We start from the raw sequence: 26,590 nt of genomic DNA on the forward strand, positions 1-26,590 counted from the left end.
ATCAATGAATTTTTGTAAATGATTTAATGACTGGAGAATTTCAGAAAAAGGTATCAAAAGTCATAGGTACTTTGGGACAGGATAATTGTTTTCTAGCCCGGCTCCTCCTTTTTTCTCCAAAATTCCCACTTTTTTTCTATTAATTTTATTACACATGAATATGCGCTTATCTGTATACATATTATGAACATTCATTACTATATAAAATAAAGTGTATTTGCTTTTTACTTTCACTATTGATTCTCAGTTTACTAATCGATCCACGGCGGTCATGTTATATTATACAGACCCTCTCTATTTAATAAACCCTGTGAACGCCGTGGAAAGTAAACTTGAAAATGATAGCAGATAGAAAATACACTTTACTCGTAGTATATGTACAGTGGCGGATCCAGGGGGGGGGGGGGTTCCGGGGGTGCGCACCCCCCCCCTCTTTATTTTTGCCGATCAATGCATTTGTATCGGGACATATGTTTTGCACCCCCCCCCCCCCCTTTTGCCCTGGGTGCCCTGGGTTATCACCCCCCCTTTCGAAAATTCCTGCATCCGCCTCTGTATGTATGTTCAAAAACAACAGAAAAACGCAAACCGGAAGTCCAATCTGACTTAAAATTTCGTCCAATGACGGAACAATATCCGGACGCCTTATTTCTCGTTTTTCTCCCAAAATAACTCAATCTGAATAACCATATGAATGGATGACAAGTGCGACTATGCACTGTACATATAGGACACAAAAGCATGATGATTAATTTATTGTGGAAAGAAGAGAAGCGACACACAAAATGAAGTCTCCCCGTTTAATAGTATAGATTTGAAACAATTCGAATTCTGCGATAGTTGATTTCTGTTCAATCGACCAAATAAATTATTTTCAATATTTTCACCAGAAGTTAACATTTATTATGATTGGATACGTGTTAACTGAAATTATTCTGTCTAGCTGACTTTCTGAATAAGTTCCTTTGGAGCTTTATCTTTCCATTCTGTGAATCCTCCCTACAAAAATAAATGCGGATAATTGTAAATAAAAGGTAGTTTGTTTGATAAAAGAAATTATTATTGTATTATTGAGTATGAAGAAACTGTGATAGATAAGAAAAACAGAGCTGATAACTTCATCTCACGTGATCATGCTCTTACAAGTTTAATTCCAATTTGAAACGTTTTATTATTCCTTCAAGTAAAGACAAATTGTGTTCTTTATTTGGTGAATACTCCATGCTAAAAATCTGAATTAAGTTAGTGAACGAAGATGTAGAAACACTTTGACATGCACAGAATATTCCCTTTATTCTAAAAATTGGAAAACTGATACGAAAAGTTTGCACACGTTTTTATACGACCGCAAAAAAAAAATGGGATCGTATAATGGTATGATGTCGTCGTCTGCGTCTTCGTCCGAAGACACATTTTTGTTTCCGGACAATAACTTTAGTTTAAGGGAATGGATCTCTATGAATTTTTTTTAAGAAGGTTCAACACCACAAAAGGAAGGTTGGGATTGATTTTGGGGATGATGGTCCTCACCGTTTAGGAATTAGGGGCCCAAAAAGGGCCCAACACAAGCATTTTCTAGTTTCCGGGTAATAACTTGTGTATAAGTATTTTGATTGCTCTGAAAAATTACCACAATATTTTTAAATACCACAGGTAGAAGGTTGGGATTCATTTTGAGGGTTATGGTGCCAACAGTTTAGGAATTAAGGGCCAAAAAGGGACCAAAAACAAGCATTTTTGTAGTTTCCGGACAATCACTTGTGTGCATGAGTGTATGGATATCTCTGACATTGTACCATAAGGTTCCATATCACAAAAGGAAGTTTGGAATTAAGTTTGAGGGTGATGGCGCCAAACATGCATGAATAAGGGGCCAAAAACAATCATTTTTCTAGTTTCCAGACAATAACTTGTGTTTAAGTGAATGGATCTCTTGGAAATTGTACTACAAGTTTCCCTACTACAAAGGCTTGGATTGAGTTTTATGGTAATTGCTCCAAGGAGAGATTCAAAAAGTGTTTTTACTGAACAAGTACACAATTTTTTTGGGGAGTTCATATTTTTGTTTTCAAAATCTTTCAAATTTCAAATTTTTGAAAAGATTCAAGAAGAAAGAAAGAACATTCAATTGTACAATATTGTACAATACATTTGTAAGATCTTTGACCACATTTTTGGTGTGTCAGAAACCTATATTATGTCAACAATCAACAAAAAGCATGGGTATTGAACACGTGTTTAACATGTACAATGAACCTCGTACAATCAGATACTAGTAATTGTTTATTGTAATGACAGATCAATGCGTATTGCGATCACCGAATTTTTACGAGGAGGATCACGCTTGAATGTTGTGTCCAAATTTGCCCCAACGGTTCAGGGTTCGACCTCTGCGGTCGTATCAGGCTGTGCTCAGCGAAGCAATTTATAATATATTTGATTTAAGCTGCTTGACAAATATGAAGTCATTCTGCTCAGTTGTCCCCGAGAAAGTTTAACGGAAATATATTTTGCATTTTTGCGTCTGTTTCAAGTCTGGAGACTCTGGCCTAAGCCTTTGTTAGTTTTGTAATTTTGTTTTAAATTTTAGTTCATTTATATGTTTTGGAGTGTAGTATGACGTCTTTTTCACTGAACTAAACATTTTTATTGAGGGGCCAGCCGAGGACCACCTCCGGGTGCGGAATTTTCTCGCTGCGTTGAAAACCCATTGGTGGCCTTTGAGTATATGTACATAAATTACTTACCAGAAACCATACATATAGTTCAAATTACTTTTTTTTTAAACTTCAATGTTACATTAGAAAAATCACAAAACATTTAAAAATAACATTGGTTTAAAATCTACATACCAGAAAAACTGAAGTACCAGGACAACCACACAAATGGAGGATAAAACACAGACCACATGATGACATACCACTGTTACAGTGAGTAATTACAGGTTTACTTAAATCTACACCAGCAGACGATAACTCTGAAATTTTCAATATTTTTTAAAATAAATGTCGATATTCATATTTAAACGAACTATATAATATTATATGTTAGACTCATATCGACGTCCGGCCTCTAATCGACGTCCTAATCTAACGTCACATTCTCAAATCGACGTCCAATGTGACTGTTAATTTTAGTCGTCTTAAATCGATGTCCAATATCAATAAATGATGAATAACTGGACTTGATTGTTTACACTTATACATGTACATGTTTTGAAAGGTTCAAACATTTATACATACTTTCCAGAGATTTTTCCGACCCGAAATAGGTATCATGCATATTCAAATTTATCTTGATAAAAAGTTAATCGAATCGATCTACATAGTAGTGTGTCATTCCTATTCATGTTAATAAATGACATGCATTTTAGTGGATGTCAAGGAGAAAGCAACCTAACGACAAAAAGAAATAACCAAACGACATCTAGAGGGCATTATTAAATCTTCAACAATAGACAAAATAAAGAAGAACAGCCAATTGGTTTTAGAGTAATTATAATTTGGACTTTGTAAGATATTTTGCTTTTACTAATTTCTGAGTTTCACACCTGGAGTGAAACATATACGCAAGAATTTTGCATTAAGTTTTATGTTGTGCTGTTACACAACTGTTCTCTAGGTTGAGTGCATGCTCATACGCACATGTTTAACCCCGTCATATTCTTTATAGGCCTGTATAAATTTTTAACAGCCTTCTGCTTGCATCTCATCACAAAATATTACACTAACCGTTTTTAATACTTGTTATACTTTTCAGTGTTCCATCTTCTTGGTTCATTAATGATGACAATGGAATATTCCTTGAACCTTTGATGTTACCAGAACTCTCTTTTAAAAAAGGTTAACAAAAAACTGTTCATTAAATGATCTTAAATGATATATTCCATCAGTTGTATGGATAAACAGTATCAATCAACTTTCATTCATCACTCTTTCCTTCATTCTACATAGGTTAAACTTATGAAAAAGAAAGAAGTAAAGAAAAAAAGAAAACATTGGTTTCTCGATTTCAATACTTATAATATCATAAAAACATTTAGTATAAAAAAAAATAACCGTAAAAAATTAAGTACCAAATTTTTATAATAGAATGTACGATTTCAACCTGGTTCGCCGTTATCATGGTTATAGACTATTTTTCTTAACATGTCTCATACCTCCGTAATTCCGTCCTGTCATCGGGACGCAACAGGTTCTCATTACCCCTCCGAAGCACAGGATTTCATGAACGTTTTGCTCAACGTGTAGTTTTATATGAACTTTATATTTGTTTTGATTTTTAAAATAATCTTCTCTATATTACCTGTATCTGAGATTTCAAATATCTCAGCTGCATCCATCAGCCATTTTTATTGTGAACATGGAGTCCTCAAAATCTTAAATCCATAGAAGTAATAAATTTTATAATGCTTGTTCATTAAAACGCGGAATCTAATTGAACTAACCTGGACCTGAGTATTTATGTTGATGACGACTGTCACATATTTGTATGCTGTTTGTCTCAACTATATCAACCAAGTCAGCATAATGTCTAATATATTCATTTGTGAAGTTCGCAGCAAAATTTCCTGACTGAAACAAATCGACAACTGACTTTAATACTCTCTACGAAATATTACTGGATCAATAAAGTTAAAATATTAAATTTGTAAATATGAGTGTTTACAATTTTTTTTTTTAGATTAGGCTTGAAAAGCACAAACTTTATGAAAGTCAAGTATTGTTTCAAATGGTATATATATACAATTATATTTTAAGGTTGATAATCACATGCTTTAGCTCATAAACGGAAACATTGCGGCTGATTGTTAATTTTCTTTGAATGCCATTTCAAATATATTCATGGTTATTCGGATTCGCTCGCTTCAAAATTTTGAAACCCTGGAGAAAGTTTAATGTCCTTCCCTAAAGACTGAGTAAATCATCGCTCCATTTAAAAAGCCATCAATAACCACAAAATAAACAGAAAATTACATTATGTGATAAAAGTTATGTCTAGCTTCTGAATGCAGAAGGTTTGTAGAGTATACTATAAACTACACGCCTTGTTCTCGATTATTTCAGGTGTTGATTGCTAAAATGTTCATGAAAGAAAAAAATATGCACTTCGCTCCAACTTTGGTATATTAAAGTCCGAAGATAGAGTATTCAATAAAAGCACTGTCCCTTTGCTTTTTGAAAAAAAAATCTATGCACATATTAATTGTGTGTCATGGTTCCCCCATACCCCTTCTTTTTCCACAATGATGCAACACTTTAACAATGATTGTATACAAAATAAGAATATATATTATCATAGTATTATTACCTTTCGCTTTGAAACATCATCAGTTACAGGAAAACCTTCCATTTTCCATTTCTGCAATCCACCATCTAGTATGGATACCTTTTCGTGTCCAAATACCTATTGGAATATTAAAACACAATTGGAATAAATTTATGATCGTGTCAGCGGAATATGTACAAATACTACATTTGATTTTATGTTTAAAGTCTGAAAAATAAAGGTTTGACTTCAAGTATCACATATAAAACTTAACATATTTAAATATTCATGACAATGAAGTCAAGGTCAGAGAAATCTTGTCAAACAGTCATGTCCATCTTACAAGTATTATGTACACCAAATGCAGTTACCTATTGCTTATGGTAATTGAAAAGCAGACCAAAACACGAAAACTGAACTGTGTCATTGTAAAATGAGCCATAAAGTCAAGGTCAGATGAAACCTACCAGATTGACATGTACACATTGCAATCATTCCTTTATTTTCACCAAATATAGTTGACATATTGTTTATGAAAATGAGACCAAGCACAATGGACATATAACAGACGGCCGTGAAACTTTATAACATAAGGTATCTGCTCAAAAGGTATGTCGCATCCAGGTCTTCTACCTTCTGAAATATAAAGTTTTATACAAAAAGTTTTCGCCACCGCCGGATAGTATAATCTGTAATGAGTTTCTTTCGAGTCGTTACATTTTTTAACTCTTCATTTCACCATCAAAACTATTGTTTCATTCCGGTTTATCAGTTCACAAAAATGTCAATATTTGTCATTTTATACAATTAACCTGTAAAAAAAGAAAGGAGAAAGAGCTATTATATAATGTTTGCTATTTTTTCAATATTAGCTTTTATTCATTTATCCAGTGCCATAGAATAATCTAAGCATGAAAAAATGTCCACTATGCTCAACCGGACACAAAAAAAAATCTGTTCACTACGCAACGCTCTTCCGGACAGAGACTCCGTTCATGTCCGTGTCGCTGTATAAAACTAGTATATAATCTTACCTTGAATGTCCACCACGCTCTACCGGACATAAAGAATCCGTTCATGCCCGTGTCGCTGTATAAAACTAGTATATAATCTTACCTTGAATGTCCACCACGCTCTACCGGACATAAAGAATCCGTTCATATCCGAGTCACTGTATAGAATAATATGATCGTCTTTGTTTATGCCAGCCTCTCTCGCAGTTTGTTCAAATGTATCAATTGCTGGTAGATTTCTTGGAAAAATCTCAGAAAACTCGGCTTCGTCCATAATCTTGAAAAATACAGCACCAGGAATATGACAACTGAAAAATCGGAAGACATCTGCTAAATATAGTCAGTATTACTATTGCTATGTTACTTTAGAAATCCATATTTATACAAAGCAGTTGATATGGTTTCAATAAATTGTTCTTCAAACTATTTCGTGCAATATCTGGAACAAACTCCTGTATGTACTGTTTAGGAATGTTTAAGAGTAAGTATATGCAATCCTTTTTCATAGTCTCGAGTAAACATGCAAACTCCTTTCTTGTCCATACTCTTATAAAGATATCACATCATAATATAGACAGGTAAAATACAAACTATTAAAAGTTGTTTCATTATAAATCATGAATAAAATATGGTATAAAATATTACTGTTGAAATAAAGTTAAAGGCGTTTGTTCGGATTTTGGTGTTTTAATTACTCAAGAATAAAAGTTTCATGACCTGAACTGTATATTTTACAAGTTTAACAACTGAAACATAAACGGTGTATGGCTTAAGCTTGTATTGTACAAAAAGAAAGTTTACACAGACTTTTTCATACAGGGTTATGGGTTGACGGGCTTTATTTTAACAAAATAACTGTATCATTAGATTTATTACAAGTACCAGTCATAATTGTTTTACCTTTTATACTGGTTTTCCATGTCTTTCTGTGATGACCAGGATACGTCACAGACCACTACATTTTCTTCTAAAGCTTTATCAAGTAGTTTCTCTTTTAGCCACCGACAACTGACCAATGGTTCTATTTCGGGTGTCATTTTACAATCTAAAATAGTAAACAGGAGGCCGTATGAACCGGCAGCTTGTCCTTACATTAGAGTATGTCTCTGTGGTGTAATCCGTAGTTTCTTTAATTTGACTTTACGAGATACGTAATTGTGACTGTTCATTTTCTGTTTTGAGATTGCATTATTGCACGTAAAGTTCTACACTGAAAGCTTGCAATAGAATACTCGAAAATTTCGTAAACGTCACTTAATCTTATAAAAATCTGACCATGCATTCAATCGCCATTCATACTGCTATTAACGACCATATCGGTGGGCTTTGTATAGGAAGAATGTGTGACACAAAACGTATATTGCAATACAGTTGTCATTTTCAAGTAATCGTAATAAAAAAAGTTATTGGCTTACTTAATTATCGATGATTGTTTGCTTAAGTTTTTAATGTCATTCTTAAATATACATATATCAACATTCGGACGATCAGCTTGTCATATTTGTAAAAAAGAGGCGAAAGATACCAGAGGGACATTAAAACTCACAAGTCGAAAATAAACTGACAACACCATTGCTAAAAAAAAGAATGATCGACCAGTAATAGTACACAAAACACAGTCGAAAATAAACTGACACGCCATTGCTAAAAAAAAGAATGATAGACCAGTAATATAGTACACAAAACACACCATAGAAACGAAAGACTTAGCAACAAATACTGGGGGTGCTGTCATGTGCTCCGGAAGGGTAAACAGATATCCTGTTCCATATATGCCACCTGTCGTGTTGTGATTGCTAGCACATGTAGTACAAACCTGGCATTAATTATAATTCGGTATGTCGGGGAAAGGAGATGGGATTGTACTTACGGCATCAGGACATATCGGATTCCGCTTTCATCTGTGAAACGGATATTCCATTACTGATAAACAATTATTGATGGTGTCCGTAAACTTACGAAAGGATGATTTCAACTTCACCACTTGTACCTCTTTTAGAACTTATGACATGCATGATAAGAAAAAAGAATTATAGGCCTTACCTTACTCTTCTATATCTATTTATATAATAGCATGTTACTTACAGCTACTTATCTAAACAGTATTTTCAATCAATTTTACTATATTGACATAAATCAGGGACTCATGGATATGACACACATGTTTTAGTTAACCAGACTGTTATCATAATATACCTGTATATTTATTTCGGACCATTTATTTCACTCATGTTCATATCATAGAAAAGACGTTAAATACTAGTTTTTACACCAAAAAAGTTGTATACACAAATTTAACTAACCTTGTAAAAGCTAGCTGATAAGTCTATTAAGAACAGGATAATCACATATTAAAGCACTGTAACAACCTGATTCTGTTTAAATATGTGGAAGTTTTTCTGTTTATTTTTAAATTCATGATCATTTATCACTCGTGAATAAGTACAGGTAAATCAATGTATATATGTGACATGTGTATATTTGACATACATTTAAGATATTATTACATTCTAACTTTGTGTGTTTTGCGATTATCTTGTCTAAAATTTAGTTTTGTTTGTATAGTTTCGTACTTACGTAATCCATTGCCTCGTAAAAACTAACCAACACATATATGATGTACTTCAAAAAATAAATCCCCTGCATGTTTTTGGATAATAGGATAAAAAAAAGATATTATGATATATAAGACATTACATTACATTACATTAATTATATTACATTACATTGTATATCATTGCATAACATTGCAAAATGTAATATATTTGCTATGTAATAATACAATCCAGTTTCTATAACTAATTTATCGTTTGATGGTCAGACTACAGAATGACAACATGTGTACAAGAACTTCAATTGATCTATTTAATTACATGTTCATCTAAGAACGTGCAGACATGTGAGAGTTGCTGATCTGTCAATTATAATTACTGTTACAGATGATACGGTAATAAAGTGAGGTGAAGTTTATAACACTTCTCCAGCCTTAGATAAAAACAAATTAAAAACAAATTAACTCAATTACAGAAAATTAATGTCTTTTCACAGCTACTGATTGATAAGTCCATATCAGTTTTAAAACCAAAAAAAATGTCAGATCACAAAGATTCATTCGTTAAAGTTTTCTGCACTTAAACTATAATGTCCTACTATGAAAATAAAAATAAAAATGTTCGCACTGGTCTTGTTGTTATTTCTTACACTAATTGATATGTACACACATGCACTGCGAAGTACTTAATGCACTTCAAACGGTTGTGAGGATTATTATGCCTCTATATAAATCAACCATGTATTTCAACACTAAATCCTTTAAATGCGACGGTTCTTTTCTTATTCTCTTCGGATAGCGTGGTTCCATTTGTTCAGTCATATTTGACGGTTTCTCGATTTGCGGTTGTTCGGTCTCAGGAGAACTTATCGGTTTAGTTATTTCTTGTTCAAACAAATCACTGTCATTGTCACATTTTTCTTCATTTTCGGTTGTTTGTGCAATCGAAGTTTCGTACTCTGATGTGGTCAATATGTCTCCGAATGACACGTCCATCTTGCAATATGAAATGAAAGTGGTCCTGATTGTTTTATAACTTCTCCTGGAATCCATTTAATCTTTAAACCAATTGCGAAATTTCGGGAAAATACTCCCTGTCCTACATTAATTTGTCTGTTCACAGATTTCTTATCGTGATAATGTTTTTGTTTTTGTTGTCTCTCCTGAACTCTCTTCTCGATATTTGGAAAAACTAAATCTAGACGTGACTTGAGTTTCCTTTTTATTAGCAATTCTGATGGTGCCAATCCTGTCGTTTTTTGTGGCGTTATACGTTAGTTGAAAAGAAAACGGTTCAACTTTTCCAGGACAGTTCCTTCATTGATTTTCTTCATACCTTCTTTGAAACTCTGAACTGCTCGTTCAGCACAACCATTACTAGCTGGATGCCACGGCGCGGAAGTGCGATGTTCAATTCCATTTGATTTCACATAATCGGCGAATTCCTTACTACTAAATCTGCTCCATTATCACTAATAATAAGATCACATAATCCATGTGTTGCAAACGTTTGTAGAAATTTTGCAATCGTAGCTTCGGATGTTGTAGAATTCATGACGTGTATGTCTATCCATTTTGAATACGCATCAACCATATAATTAGAAATGATTTGTTCATGAATGGTCCTGCAAAGTCTATATGTATTCTTGACCACGGATGGCTCGGATATTCCCACGGATGTAACGGTGCTTCTGCTGATAATTTTCGGTTTTCCTGACAACTGTAACAGTTAACTACAGATAATTCCAAGTCATTGTCCATTCTCGGCCACCATATATAGCTTCTTCCTAGATCTTTCATTTTAGTAATCCCTGGATGTCCTTGGTGTAACTCATTTGACATGGCCTCACGTCCTGGTTGTGGTACAATTACCCTTCCTCCCCACAATATGCATCCGTCCTGACTACACAGTTCATTTTTTCTACTATAATACGGTCTTATGTCTTCACTGGGACATTTTGACGGCCATCCATTCAAAATGTATCTAAGCACCATAGAAAGTATTGTATCCTTGCGTGTCCACTTTTGCATTTGTTTAACTTCAACTGGCGTAGTGGCTAAATGTTCCATTAATAATATAGTATCACCTGGCGTCTTTTCAATGTTTGTTTTCAGCGGTAGTCTACTTAGTCCATCCGCATTGCCATTCAGACTCCCTTCTTTGTATACAATCGTGTACTCATATGCAGCTAAAGTCAGTGCCCACCTTTGAATTCGAGATTCGGCCATTGTAGGTAAAGGTTTATCTTCTCGAAATAAACCTATGAGCGGCTTGTGATCGGTTATGATTGTAACGGGGTGTCCATACAAATATTGATGAAATTTCTTGATACCAAATATTATGACCAGACTCTCCTTCTCAAGAACGGAATAATTCTTCTCTGCTGATGTAAGTGTTCGAGATGTATAAGCTATTGGTTTTTCACTGCCGTCGTCCATTTTATGCGAAAGTACGGCGCCTAATCCATACGGAGATGCATCACATGCTAAGATTAATTTCTTTTTCGGATCGAAATGTACAAGTACTGATGCGGATTTCAACAGCTGTTTTGACTCTATGAACGCCTTTTCCTGTTCTTTTTCCCAACTCCATTTTGTGTCTTTCTGTAGAAGTACATGTAGCGGCTTTAACAAGTGAGACAAATTCGCTAAGAATCTATTGTAATAATTCAGCATTCCAAGATAAGCTTTCAGTTCTGTCACGTTTGTCTGACTTGGTGCTTTATCGATCGCCTCAACTTTACTCTCCACAGGATAGATTCCGTGTTTGTTTATATTTTAATCCCACATAAACTACTTCTTCGGCCATGAACACACACTTCTGTTTCTTTAACCGAATTCAGATTCTCTTAGATCTATACAAAACCTCAGAAAGAGTATTTAGATGTTCCTCCCTTGTTTTACCCGTTATCAGTGTATCATATACTCGAACCAAAATATTGGCGATACCTTGAACAACATTTTCAAGTGTTCTTTGGAAAATACCTGGGGTGGACTCTACACTATAACGGAAGTCTATTGTATCTAATAAACCCTTATGCGTGTTTATAGTCACATACCTTTTACTGTCCTCATCAAGTTCAATTTGTTGGTATGCTTGATTTAAATCCAATTTTGTATATCCTTGTCCTCCTCCAAGCGTTGCGTATAAATCCTCAGTTTTAGGAATCGGATAATTATCCAACTTTGAAACGGCATTAACGGTTACCTTGTAGTCACCACAAATTCTAACAGATCCGTTCTCCTTAACTACAGGTAACATCGGAGCAGCCCAGTCGGAAAATTCTTCTTGCTGAATCTGACCCTCCTTCTCAAGACATTCAAGTTCTATCTCCACTTTGTCCTTCAACGCATACGGCAAAGGGAGAGCCTTGAAATATTTCGGTACGGCACTCTCATCAACATAAATCTGTGCTTTCATGCCTTTTACAGTTCCAAGTTCGTCTTTGAAAACCTCCTTATTTGCTTCCAAGATCATATTTAAATCACTCGACTGATTATCACTTCCAACGACGGAGAAAATATCCTTCCAATCCAGTTGGAGTTTGTCAAACCAGTCTCGGCCAAGTAAATTCGGACCTTTACGCTTCACTATTAGTAATGGTAATTTTGCGCGTTCCTTCTTGTAGTTTACATTGACGATTGCACGTCCTATTACAGGAATCTGCTCTCCATGTATGTTCGGAGTTAAGCACTTGTCGGTTCGATTCTGAATTTCGACTTGTATTCCTTGTAAGTATCCTCGCTCATGATAGAAACTGACGCTCCGGTATCTATTTCCATAGATATAGGAAGATGTGGTGTGAGTGCCAATGAGACAACTCTCCATACAAATAACAATTTAAAAAGTAAACCATTATAGGTTAAAGTACGGCCTTCAACACGGAGCCTTGGCTCACACCGAACAACAAGCTATAAAGGGCCCCAAAATTACTAGTGTAAAACCATTCAAACGGGAAAACCAACGGTCTAATCTATATAAACAAAACGAGAAACGAGAAACACGTATATATTACATAAACAAACGACAACTACTGTACATCAGATTCCTGACTTAGGACAGGTGCAAACATAGCGGGATTAAACGTTTTAATGGATCCAAACCTTCTCCCTTTTTCTGAAACAATAGCATAACATCACAACAAAGAAAAACATACGATAAAATATCAATTGGCAGACTTAACTCAATCAAAAAACGTATGATTAAACAATGAACGAATAAATTTGATCTGCGATATCTGAATACAAATGCACAGTTAATTAAATATTAGAGACAAACATTCATGACCAAAAAGCTAACAAACAAATTCAAACACAGGACATGACTGAGAAATATTTTACCAATCAATGTTCACTTTAGAAAAAAAACCGGTTTTTTTATAATCTTGAAGTTTATACAAATGTTGTAAGAATAAGTGAAAATTGAAGATATTACAAATAATGAAAGCTGGTGTACAGACAAGATTCATATAAATAAAAAATAACAAAAAAGCATTATGAACAGTATCAACAGGTCGAATTAACAAGAAAATACGATTTGAGAGTACTCGCAGTTACTGACAGCTAGTTAAAAGCCAAAACCAATAAATAATAAAAAATCATGCATCAGAGACTAAAATCGACTAAAACACATCACAGGGATTTAGTATTTTAACGTCATTAATAGTCAAAGAAGACATGACTTGTGCAATGCTAAAAATGGCTATTTCACATTCATTTACATTGATTTGCACTTTATATGCCTCATTAGATTTATTTCCAAAATGAAAAACCGAGTAAACTTCATTTTCACTTTCGCTACTTTCATCCTGTTCCATGAAATGAGCACTTGGTTTAAAACGTGATTTAAACTCTCTGTGATTTTCACTTTAATTTCCATTGGCAGATTTGTTACGGCATTTCTGTGCGATATGGCCTTTCTTTTTACAACTGTGGCATTTTGCATCCTTAAACCTGCATTCAGCGGCTAAGTGATTTCCTCCACACCGGTAACAACCTTCTTGTTTCGAATATCCAGAGTTGTTTCTTGTATATGATTTTGAAACTTTGTTGATTTTTTGAAATGCTGCATTTGTCCCTTTCGCTTGGATGTCCTGTGCATTCTTTTCTGCAGTCTCCATAGCGGTAGCAATTTTCAATGCCTTTTCAAAATGTTAAATTCGGCTCTGCTAACAGCCTCCTCTGTTTGCGCTCACTCTTTATCCCGACGACTAACCTGTTACGTAATGTTCGTGTTTAACGTGTCACCATAATTACAGTGTTCTGTTAGACTTCTTAGTGCTGCAATAAATGTTCTCACTGACTCATCGCTGTGTCTTGTTCTACTGAATGATTTCTGATGGTACTGGATCTCGGTGGTCTTTCACTAGTTTTGTTAAATCGGCCAGTGATTTCGTTCCGGGTATAAATCCCTTATTGATTTGTAGGTATTCTTCCCACATACACTTAAGAAAATATCCTTTTTCTGGTCGTCTTCGTCTATCTCATTAGCATTAAAATAATGTTCCATACGTTATACATATTGTGTCCAATCTTCGGATACATCAAAAGAGTCTAATTTCCCGTAAGTCGGCATTGTCACTTGTAGAAATTCCCATTTATTTTAATATTCAGTTTTTCTTCGTCGCCAAAATGTGTAATATATTTGCTATGTAATAACACAATCCAGTTTCTATAACTAATTTATTAACAAGTACATCATCTGATGGTCAGACTACAGTATAAGAACTTCAATTGATCTATTTAATTACATGTTTATCTAAGAACGTGTAGACATGTGAGAGTTGCAGATCAGTCAATTATAATTACTGTAACAGGTGAACTTTATAACACATTACATTACATTACATTACATTACATTAGATTACATTACATTACATTACATTACATTACATTATTAATCAAATACTATTATAGATGTGTGATTCGTTAAAACGCGATCACATGCACATTTGGATTTACACAATGTGCACGTTAATACTATTGTGTTTAGCTTTCCGTAGGTCACAAACAGCATATTGCACAGGGCATACAGCATGCTACTGAAATTACCTTCTGAAAATCCCCAATTTTACATTGTTCTTGCAGTATTTGATAAATAATAACATAACAATTATAGCTACAATGGTATGTACAGTCAATATGCTTCTTTTAGGTCGATATTATACAATTATACACAGCAAAAATTGCATACCCGTTTTTCATGCGTTAAACGGGCGTTTTACAGACGTTTATTAAAACGTACGTAAAACATGCGTTGCACTTTTTGCTGTGTAGCCTTTGTATGAGGTCGATACAAGTATATATTGACCTGAAAGAAGTATATTGACTGAGGACGAAGTCCGAGGTCGATATACTTCTTTGGGTCGATATATCCTATATTGACCTCATAAATAGGCTATGATTGTTTTATTATTAATTTTTGACCATATTCGATCAAAATCGTCATTTGATTTTTTTGGAATTTTATATATATCATATTGTCTCCTAGACATTAACAACATATAAGTTGTTAATTCCTTTACTTTTTTTATATCTTATGTATGTGAAGATTTTTTTCTTTCAATAATCGATCAAAGATATTTTTTATGAAACTTTCAACAATATCATGAAATTCACGACATGACATCACAAAGTATGTCGGTTTTTAGATATTCTAAAAATAACCGTGCAATATGCTTTTTGTTGTGCAATATGCTTTTTGCTGTGCAATATGCTTTTTGCTATCCGCCGTTTTCTATCAACCTTCGAAAATATAGTTTAACATGTGACTATCCCTGAACGAATCAAATGAGTTAGAATATACGAATTAATAATATAACCTCATATCGATTTCATACAAAGCCTATAATTGTGTAATATTCTATTGTATTAGAGAACATGATGACAAACTATCACACCAAATGTGACCGTTTTCGGTTATATCTGTCCAGAGAAGCATGTAGTTTAAGAAGCTATTTGAAATCATATTCCAAAGACAGAAATGGTCAACAGCTACTTAAACCGTCAAACACTTTTTTCAAACTGTATAAAAAGCGAAAGTGATCATTCTTATCCACAATGATTATGCAAAAAATATTCCCGATCGATAAAAAAATCTATTTTCTTAAAACATGTAAATTGCAAAGTAAACCTCTGGTTTTGTAAACCAATTTACAATATCACAATGATATCCGTCAAATAGTGTGTATATTATCTAACATTAATTCATCACAAGAATGAAATTAGTTTTAAGATTTTCGCTAGTAAACTTTGACAGCTCACAACAGGGAAGAATATTATTGCTCTTTCCAACGGAAAGGTTCAAGGAATATGTTCAAAAGTCAGAAGAGGTAGTGAACATGAACTCACATTCTTTTGACATCTAAAATGCCAAATTCCAATCAAGTTTATTCGATTCGGCTATAATTATGTCTTAATGTAATATCTCCACATCTTCTGAAAGCAATGACATCACTGAAGTATCAACAACTAAGTACCTTAAGATACAACATATGACTCAACAATGAAAGTAGATGTCATCATCTTTGGAGGTGTGAATGGCAGATTGACAACAAAAAGTACCTGGTCGAATAGTCGGTCCCGGTTGTCAATAAGGTTACATCAGTATGCATTGCGGAAATGTTCAAACTTTGAGATTATCTGTAACAACAAAATGGTTATGGAGGAGACCCATTGGCAATAAAGAAAGACTAATCATTACATTTGCGCACGAATCCATCCCTTTTTAATGGATATGTGTATAGACACCAGTAAAGTAACTTCGACTTAAAAACAGTTTTAAAGTGAAGTCATCTAAACTTTTCGGACATCAGTTTGATGACACGCCATCAATACAAACAACCACGTCAACCCTGCTATCAACAAACGAGTTATTGACATGAATAATTATCGTGACTTGGGGCAAATTTTCACATGTTTACGGACAATAAACTGGAATACCTGGAATTTTCAGCAAAATATGATCTGTTTCAACACTAGTATTGATATACGAATACGGTAAAGATAACCAACAGAATAAAGATTACAAAGAACAACATTGATTTTCAGACGAAAAAAAAAGACGTCCGCATCCACAGTACCAAACCCTTGAGAGAAACATGCAGAAAGATGAGATACCAACACAGTAAATCTGCAAGAAGATCAAAATGATAACGCACAATCCTACTGCACCAAATGCAATAAGCCTAAAAATGATTTCATCCCCAATATAATATCACCAAAATCCACAACCAATTCAAACTGCTTTTTGGCCTTTATCAAAAGCAAAAAAGGACAACAATAGAGAAGAATTCTGTAAAAGAAACAATTAGCCTAATAAAGCAATTGTCTAACAATATATTCATCCTGCAACATATCTCTGTTGATAAAAGAAAGACTTTTGTATTCGGAAATGGGGAACTGCAACACCATATGGTTCCAATGACAAAGTTGCTAGAATATATATTATAACAGTTCTTCCCGTAGTTCAGCGAATGAAATGAATTTTTTCAACTCTGCACATCGGCGTAGACGCAGTCATAGTCGTCATTTGACACTGTTGAATTTACTACCCCTCTCAAAACTTCATATCTGTACAGCTTATAATTGGAAATCACTGTAACAACTCCCCATTTAAAGCAATACAAATATATCAGCTCGGATGTTGCCAGTCACAGACTTTTTAGACCAGATTGCATTGGAAAAGATGAAAAGGAGATAAGATCATTTCTAAAACTTTTCATTGCCGACAAATGTGTCGATGTCACCATCTTAGACAATATCCTTCATTAAAAATCTAATCACTCGAAAATACCCCTCTCAATACAGATCAATATGTGTCTATCTAACAAAAATTCGACATTACCAACTGTTCTCTTCTTCGTGTCGACTAGTTCTTTTATCCATATGAGACTGACTCTATATAGGAGCTTCTTATGAAGGAGTAAGCATTATTCTTTAACTTCATCTGCCGCTATATACATGGTGTCCTCTCATTAAATAATCTAAAGTTTGTTGACCATGTCGAGTGCCTCTATGCTATCGAACTTGACACAAAGGATACAACAGATACAGATAATTAAGTCTGTCTTATAACTTTAATTATATCTGCATATATAATGAAGTTCGGTCGAGAACTAAACTTTACGATAAAAAATTAAAATGATTTAAGCTTCCCACTTGTGAACTTTACGTTTCTATATAGCAACATTCCTATAGCGCATGCATACGGAGTATATAACTCTGTACGCTGAATGATGCAGCTGAAATCATCCCTTCGACAATTTCATTGTCGCTCTCATGAGCTGGTTGACCGTTATTGAATATCGGTTTCACACATGACAATGGATATGTTCCAATTGTCGTAACCATAATCCTGTTCTCTTTTCCTCCAATCACCAAATGTGCACTTACATGAGCAACATGAATGGTGAAACATGTAGAGAACGGTCTACTAGGTCTTACTGAACACCTGAATTCACTCCTGAAATTGGTGTTTTTTTTTGTTGCTCAATTTTTTGTTTTCTATACAATGAAATCTGTAAACTGTTGTTTTAATTTTTTCTTTTGTTTTTTGCCATGCCATTGTCCCTTGGTGTTGACGTACGCGTTTGACTCATCCCTTTGCTATCTTTCGACTCTCTTATTTCTTAATCAACGGCAAAATCAACATTCTAATAAAACATATACAGTCTATTCTATCTTCCAACTTCTACGAATCAGAACAATGAATAAAAGCTGCAGATAAATGTATAATCCCAGAAAAGTGCAAAACAAGCATCACAAAGGGTAACGAATATAAACTAACGTTACAATGCGTTTGCACTGAAACAGTATTAGTACTGACTTTCTATTTCATTATTAATGCATTAAGGTAGATTCATGGTAAACCGCCGTCTTGGATTGTATACTCACAGTTCAAAATCGGTATATTTCCTTGCCCAAATCAGCAAATTTGGAGACAGATTTGCAATTTATTGATTAACCTGTTTCTTCATATAAAGAAAAACTTGGTGATTCATTGTATTATTCAAAATATTCAAAAAAATATCATTTTCGTTTGTTATATATATAAAATCATTTTTCAAACGAGCCATTTAAGGGGAGATAACTCTTTTAGTAAAAAAGTTATACTGGACTTTTAGGGATTATTTTTAGTTTTACTTGTAGCAAGAAATCAAGTTCGGTGGCACCATTTTTTCTTTTTATATTCGTAAAACATATAATTAAACGTATCTTCTCACAATTTATTTCAAATTCAATCTCATAGAATGTTTTTTTTTATGCACACAACTGTCTTTTTTCATGAACAACCTAACGGTACCATTATTTTTTTTGACAATTTTCAACGACTCAAAGCTGACACGGCAGATATTCTTTAGTTTTCTATGTTGTGTCATGTGTGCTGTTTGTTTGTCTTTTTTTATTTTTAGCCATGGCGTTGTCATTTTGTTTTAGATTTATGAGTTTGACTGTCCCTTTGGTATCTTTCGTCCCTCTTTTGAAAAATAGCACGGTGATCCATACTTTTTATTATATTTTTGAAAAAAGCATAGTAAAATCTACATTTTGGCAAATAATAAGAAAATTCTGTCTGAAAAAAGTCTATACTTATGATCTACCTAAATACAACATAATGAAAGAACATACAAAAAAATTGCAATGTGTATATCATCACCAGTGCCGTTATGGGACACTTCGAACCACAAGCTATCTCAACATCAACATAATCACACCAATCCTATGAAAACCAGTCGCTGACAACTAACAAACAGATATCATTGTATTATTAAAAATGCATGACAAATCTACTACTGACGCATAAATTTTGGAGTTAAAAAAAAACGGAAATCCATATCGCAAGATTAGTGATTTTTAAAATGAGAAAACACAAGATCTACCAATGGACATTTCAGTTGGGTTTTCCTGGTGATAGCGTTTAAGGTCATACACTCTGATATTTAGATGAAGGGCGGTAATGGGCAATGTCTGTCATGGACGACTTCCATTGAACCACTTGCTACCAGATACCATACGACACTGAAACAGTAGTTTATCGATGGTCAAATATCATAAAACATAAACCAATTCAGAGATTTACAGAGACCATTCAGTACTGAATTTCGACAACAGTACTTTACTTAATATATTTATATACAGTGTATGGCATAAGAATATACAAATACACTCAAATGTATACAAAGAAGGCTTCCTTAAAAACGACAGCCAGAGTAAATATCTTATCTTAAATGAACAGTTTTGCTCGGTTTTTTAACCAAAGAAAATGGCAGCACCATTCCCGATAAAGGTCCTAGTAACACCAATTCAATGAATGACATAGCAGTAATTGAACATGGGATATTCAAACTGCTAAAAACCTTATCACCATCAAAGCAGCAGGACCAGATGAAATACCAACAAATAGACTGCAAATAACTGCTGCAGAATTATCACCAATTCTTACAAGAATCTTTCAGTTTTCACTTGACAGAGGAGAAGTTTCAAAAGATTGGAGAGATGCCAACATAATTCCACTATACAAGAAAGGGGATACTCACCTAGCGCCAATTATCGCCCAGTCTCCCTTAATTACCTCTATCACTTGTAAGCTATCACAGAAGCATTTGATCAACAAAATATACTAGGTGGCAACTAACATGGTTTCAGGAAACACAGATCATGTGAAAGCCAGCTTATTTTTGTCCATCTGATGAATTCAGCCTTTTTCAACTGATTTTTATAGTTCTTTCTTATGTTGTCCTGATATACCACTGTGTCAGGTTAGGGGAGGGTTGGGATCCCGCTAACATGTTTAACCCGTATGTGCCTGTTCCAAGTCAGGAGCCTGTAATTCTGTGGTTGTCGTTTGTTTATGTGTTACATATGTGTTTTTCGTTCAATTTTTTTTATATAAGTAGGACCGTTAGTTTTCTCGTTTGAATTGTTTTACATTGTCTTATCGGAGCCTTTTATAGCTGACTATGCGGTATGGGCTTTGCTCATTGTTTAAGGCCGTACGGTGACCTATAGTTGTTAATGTCTGTGTCATTTTGGTCTCTTGTGGGCAGTTGTCTCATTGGCAATCATATCACATCTTCTTTTTTTAAATTATTATCACCTTCGATCGTACAGCCAAGAATATTTCAAATGAAACCCAGATTGACATCATACTCCTGGACTTCGAAATGGATTTGACAAGGTTTCTCATTCAAGGCTACTGTACAAACTCCAATTTTATGGAGTAAGTGGCCGGACAAACTCCTGGATCTGTTCATTCCTATCAAACCGGATACAACAGGTAGTATTGGAAGGGGCTAGATCTCAACAAGACGATGTTCTGTCGGGAGTGCCACAGGGCACAGTGCTAGGTCATTTATTGTTCTTAACATACATCAATGACATGTCCGCTTATACTCAATCAGACGTCTGTCTCTTTGCTGATGACAGTCTACTGTACAGGGAAATTAGTAACCCCAAAGATACAGAACAACTGCAGATAGACATTGAAGCGTTAGAAAAGTGGGAAAAGACATGAATGATGAGATTTAATCCAACAAAAAGCAGTGTTACCCGCATACCACCAAAGAACAAAGAACCTTTACTATACCTATACACTTTACATGGACACACACTAGAACCAGTAGATAGTGCCAAGTACTTGGGAGTGCCAATATCAAATAATCTCTCATGGAACAAACATATCCAGAACGTTACAGCAAAGGGTAACCGAACACTTGGTTTTGTTAAACGAGACCTGAAAAAATGTACAAGGAAAGTAAAAGGATCTTGGCTATACAACTTTCGCGCGACCTGTCATAGAGTATGCTTCTATTATATATGGGACACAACCAACCAAGCAATCATCAACACACTAGAATTCATACAGAGAAGAGCTGCTAGATTTGTCTTTAATTACTACACATCACGCACACAAGGGTGTGTCACTACAATGTTAAAAGATCTAAAATGGGACACATTACAGACAAGACGCCGTGACAACAGGCTATGCGTGCTCTATCGTATCCAGAATGAGCTGATAGACATCAACAAGAATACTTACCTAAAAGGTGGCGACAGTAGAACTCGTGGTGGACTCAAGTTTTACCAACAGAGCGTCACCATTGATGTCTACAGGAACTCCTTCTTTCCAAGAACAATCATGGAATGGAATACATTGCCTGCCAGGGTTGCTGAAGCTGGATCAGTTGACGATTTCCGCACAGGGCTACAGACAACACATTAATACCAGACTCAACGATTGTACATAATTTCAACCGTAACAACCTGATTTTATTCTAAATACTGTATATAATAGCCTTAGCGGACTAGATATGTAATGTCACCATGCGTAGTGCCGTAGAGTTTAAACGTTTCATTCAAGGAACCCAACTCTTATATGGAAGAAGAAGAAGACTCGTTGTACATCGTAGATTTTGAATGCCCTTCTAAATCCATGACTTAACAGCATTGTTTTTTTTTCAGATATAATTACTAGTTATGGTTTATCTGACTGGCACGTTTCGGTTTTTTTTGGTCTTCAACTAGATTTATTAGTAATCTTAAGTTCTTCCTCCATTTGAGATGAGAAAATAAATGTGTCGGAGTTGTTCATCATTTACCGACAAGGCCTAACCTTCATGCAGTTACATAGTGACCAACTGTCAGTGTTAAATTGTAAAACTATTTTGTTTTACGTGGTGTTCGTTTTTATTCTGTGGTTATTCCTACTTCGGTGTTGACATATGGTTATTTTTTATAAATTTACTGTTTGCTAAAGTTCGAATTATTCTTAATACTAAGGATTTTCCTATCCAATGCATTAATAAACTTAGCCGTATTTGGCACAACTTTTTAGACTCTTTGGTCATCAACACTTTTCAACTTGTTTGGCTTTCTTTACTATTTTGAGTGCCACTGATAGTCTTATGTAGATGAAACGCACATAAGGTCCATTAAATTTTAGGCCTGGACGTGGTACTTTTGAATCCTATGTCGAAATGTCCTATCGTAATGTTTATTTCTGTCCTAAATGTTGTTGCATTTATTTGTACTGTAGTCCTGTCATGTCATTTTAGTGGTATATTAAACATTGCTATAAAAGCGCGAGGTTTGGCTAGTTGCAAAACCAGGTTCAACCCACTATGTTTACTTAAAATGTTCTGTATCAAGTCAGGAAAAAGGCAGTTGTTATCTTATAGTTCGTTTCTGTATGTCTTGCATTGTCGTTTTGGCTTTTTGTTGCACTTCAGTGTTTCTGTTGTTTCCCTCTCATAGTTGATGCGTTTGTCCAAGTTTTAGCTTTACAATTGTGAACTTTCCATTTCTAAGTAGCAACATTCCAGAAGCACCTGCATACGGTGTATATATCTCCCAATTGATACAATATTTCCGTGCTTGCACTTCCTATCATGATTTTCTTGATAGAGGATTGTTGCTCACATAGAAGCTATTAAATCAAGAGTTCCAAATGGTGAAGTTGAAATAATCTCTTCGTAAATTTAAAGAACGCCATCACGAGTTGGTTGACCGTTTTGGAATAACCGTTTCATAAATTATATCGGATATGTTCCGTACGTAGTAACTACAATCCCCTTCCCTTTCATGAATGTGAACTATCAAATTAAGACTATTTACCGGATTTAGCATCACATAAGCAACACGACGGGTTACATCTGCTTACCCTTCCGGAGCACCTGAGATCACCCCTAGTTTTTGGTGGGGTTCGTGTTGCTTTTTCTTTAGTTTTCTATGTTGTGTCATGTGTACTATTGTTTGTCTGTTTGTCCTTTTCAATTTCAGCCATGGCGTTGTCAGTTTATTTTCGATTTATGAGTTTGACTGTCCCTCTAGTATCTTTCGTCCCTCTTTTAGTTTGTAACCCCGATTTGCTTTCTCTCAATCGATTTATGACTTTCGAACAGCGTTATACAACTATTGCCTTTATTTTAGATCTGTTATCATACCATTTCTCTTTATTTCTTTATCACAGATTTCCTCGAGCTTGGGAAGTGTTTCTGTATTAACCATGTAAAATATAAAACCAAAAGTTTGAAAGCCAAGCACATGCAAGATTTCTTAATAATTGAAAGAATTGAAATTCAAAATTTCAATAGATCTACAAAGACCAAAGACTGGCGTCATATAGAACATAAAGCTGTGGACACATCTGACAGGCAAGAACCAACATACCACCAATCATGCACATATACAATACACTCATCATAGATACCAGGATTACAATTAGACACATATATAGTCTGCATCCTGGGGAATATTCTAACAATCCACAGACAGGCCACTCATTAAACTAATAAAAGACTCCCTTAGATAATAAATTCAAATGTTCTTTTGATATTTTCCCACCCCCAGTTTTAATGTTATGCTTTGTCGAACTCTATTTTTAAAGTTGTATCCACTTTCTCTATAAACCATTATTCTTGTAATGTCGTATATTTAGCATTTCTAAAAACCATTGACAACTGACAGATCTTTATAACAAATAACTATGATTTGTTTTCTCTGTAAAGAATGACAAAATCAAAGTGATGGAAATCACTCATGGAAAGATTAGAAGAGTAGTTTGAATTATTTCATATTAAGGTATGGTGGAGAAAAATGAACATTTATAAAGCACTATTGCTGAAAATTGCATTTACAGCAGGTCTTTAGAAGGAAACTTGCTTTTCCAGTATGAGGATAAAATGAGCTCAAAGTAAATAATATGGGTCTCTTAATTTGCACAATTTTATTTAAACTGCAGTTTATATCTTATCGAAATTATGTTGCCTGTTCTGAACATGTTTCAAAAAAACAAAAAAATGCAAAAGTTCTTCTAGTAAATGTTACCAACTATCCTTGTAAGACATAAATCTGGACCAACAGCTTAAAACTTTAAAGTGTCAACAAAAAAATTGAAAAATGTTGTTTTGGGGCATTTTGTAAGTTGAAACAGAGGTTATAGGGCATTGAAGATTAAAAGTTTTAGAGTGCCTTTTGATCAAGTATTTTTCAACACAGGGCATTGAAAATGTACTTTTTCAATGTAAACCAATTAAAAAACTTATCTTATTGAAATGTGGATGCTTTCTTGATTGCAAAAATATATGTTCACTTCTAATAAAAATTCAAATGACTAAAATAGACATAATGCTTGCTGGGAAATAAACTTATAAACAATGGTTTGTTATAATTAAAAGTTTTAAAATTTTAAAACTGTTTCAAGCCAATTCCTGATATAAAAAAGTGTACTAATTTAATTGTTGATTAATTACAGATGATTATTGGAAATTTATCAAGTAAATTATAGGCCTTACTTGAATACCTTTTATTTATTCATATTTATATTCATATTTCGTTTTTTTTTTTTTAGATCTTGTTAATCCATTAATCATTTATCTTTCAGATATAATTTACAGAATCACTTTAAGTAATGTAGATCAAAAGTAATTGGCAATAAATAAATCTATCATCCTCATGAATATCAAACATCTAATATATACATTTGTGTATTCCATTATGAGGTCAAATACTTGTGTATTAAGAATTATATGTATATTGAATGGTCTGTATAATTATGTAAGACTGAGGTTGATAGGTAATGTGGTCAATTTGATTGGCAGTTTAGGAGGTGGGGCATTGTAATTAAAGGTCCACCTTGTTTCTGATTGTTTAGTGATAATGACAGTTGTCAGTCATACTAGTTGAATCAATACCCAGTTACCTAATCAAAATGTTTTTTAAAAAGCCTGCACATCAACACATCTTAATGACATACATTCTTGAATGAACTGCTCCAATAATATAACCAGTTTTTTCAGTTTATATGTGTATTATGTGCACATACATGAGAACCATAGGGAACTATATTTCAGTGGGAATACATTTAGTAACAGTAGCTAACCTGTCCTGTTGTTAGGGAGGCCGGTGCCTAAGTAAAGATTTAGAACAAGTTCTTATCTTTCCAAAAACAAATGGTCTGAAGATTAAACATAAATGCTGACGTAACATGTGTTGCAGACAAAGAACAAAGATTTCAAAAGTGTTTGTTTTAGAGGGCTAAAGGTGAATATTCCCCACCTTTTTGATTGTAAAAATATCATTTATAGCTTTAATTCATCAAATGTTTTTAAGCCTTACTATGCTCTGCAGTATTTCTATCATTTACACAAATTATGACCTCTCTCTCCTCTGTCCCTAGATCTGCCCCTGTTAAAGAGGTCAGCAGCAGTATTTCTATTATTTACAACATTTATGACCTCTCTCTCCTCTGTCCCTAGATCTGCCCCTGTTAAAGAGGTCAGCAGCAGTATTTCTATTATTTACAACATTTATGACCTCTCTCTCCTCTGTCCCTAGATCTGCCCCTGTTAAAGAGGTCAGCAGCAGTATTTCTATTATTTACAACATTTATGACCTCTCTCTCCTCTGTCCCTAGATCTGCCCCTGTTAAAGAGGTCAGCAGCAGTATTTCTATTATTTACAACATTTATGACCTCTCTCTCCTCTGTCCCTAGATCTGCCCCTGTTAAAGAGGTCAGCAGCAGTATTTCTATTATTTACAACATTTATGACCTCTCTCTCCTCTGTCCCTAGATCTGCCCCTGTTAAAGAGGTCAGCAGCAGTATTTCTATTATTTACAACATTTATGACCTCTCTCTCCTCTGTCCCTAGATCTGCCCCTGTTAAAGAGGTCAGCAGCAGTATTTCTATTATTTACAACATTTATGACCTCTCTCTCCTCTGTCCCTAGATCTGCCCCTGTTAAAGAGGTCAGCAGCA

At 34.4% G+C, this 26,590-nt stretch overlaps 1 protein-coding gene across 2 annotated transcripts; it reads right to left on the reverse strand.

Annotated features, from left to right (window-relative positions):
* Positions 1–739: 739 nt before the first annotated feature.
* On the reverse strand, positions 740–8,721 carry LOC143075153 (thiosulfate sulfurtransferase-like). 2 transcript variants are annotated; one of them, XM_076250476.1, is made up of 8 exons: positions 8,585–8,721; positions 7,182–7,326; positions 6,385–6,589; positions 5,311–5,406; positions 4,448–4,574; positions 3,732–3,830; positions 2,853–2,977; positions 740–999 (listed from the first exon to the last, which is right to left on the reverse strand). In XM_076250476.1, exons 2-8 carry the CDS (start codon positions 7,316–7,318, stop codon positions 940–942), a joined length of 849 nt encoding a protein of 282 aa, XP_076106591.1. In that variant the 5' UTR covers positions 7,319–7,326; positions 8,585–8,721; the 3' UTR covers positions 740–939. The 2 variants fall into 2 exon arrangements, with proteins under 2 accessions (XP_076106591.1, XP_076106592.1); XM_076250477.1 differs by lacking the exon at positions 8,585–8,721 and adding an exon at positions 8,367–8,469.
* Positions 8,722–26,590: the final 17,869 nt, after the last annotated feature.

Source organism: Mytilus galloprovincialis, chromosome 5 (assembly GCF_965363235.1).
Source record: "Mytilus galloprovincialis chromosome 5, xbMytGall1.hap1.1, whole genome shotgun sequence".
NCBI lineage: Eukaryota > Metazoa > Mollusca > Bivalvia > Mytilida > Mytilidae > Mytilus > Mytilus galloprovincialis.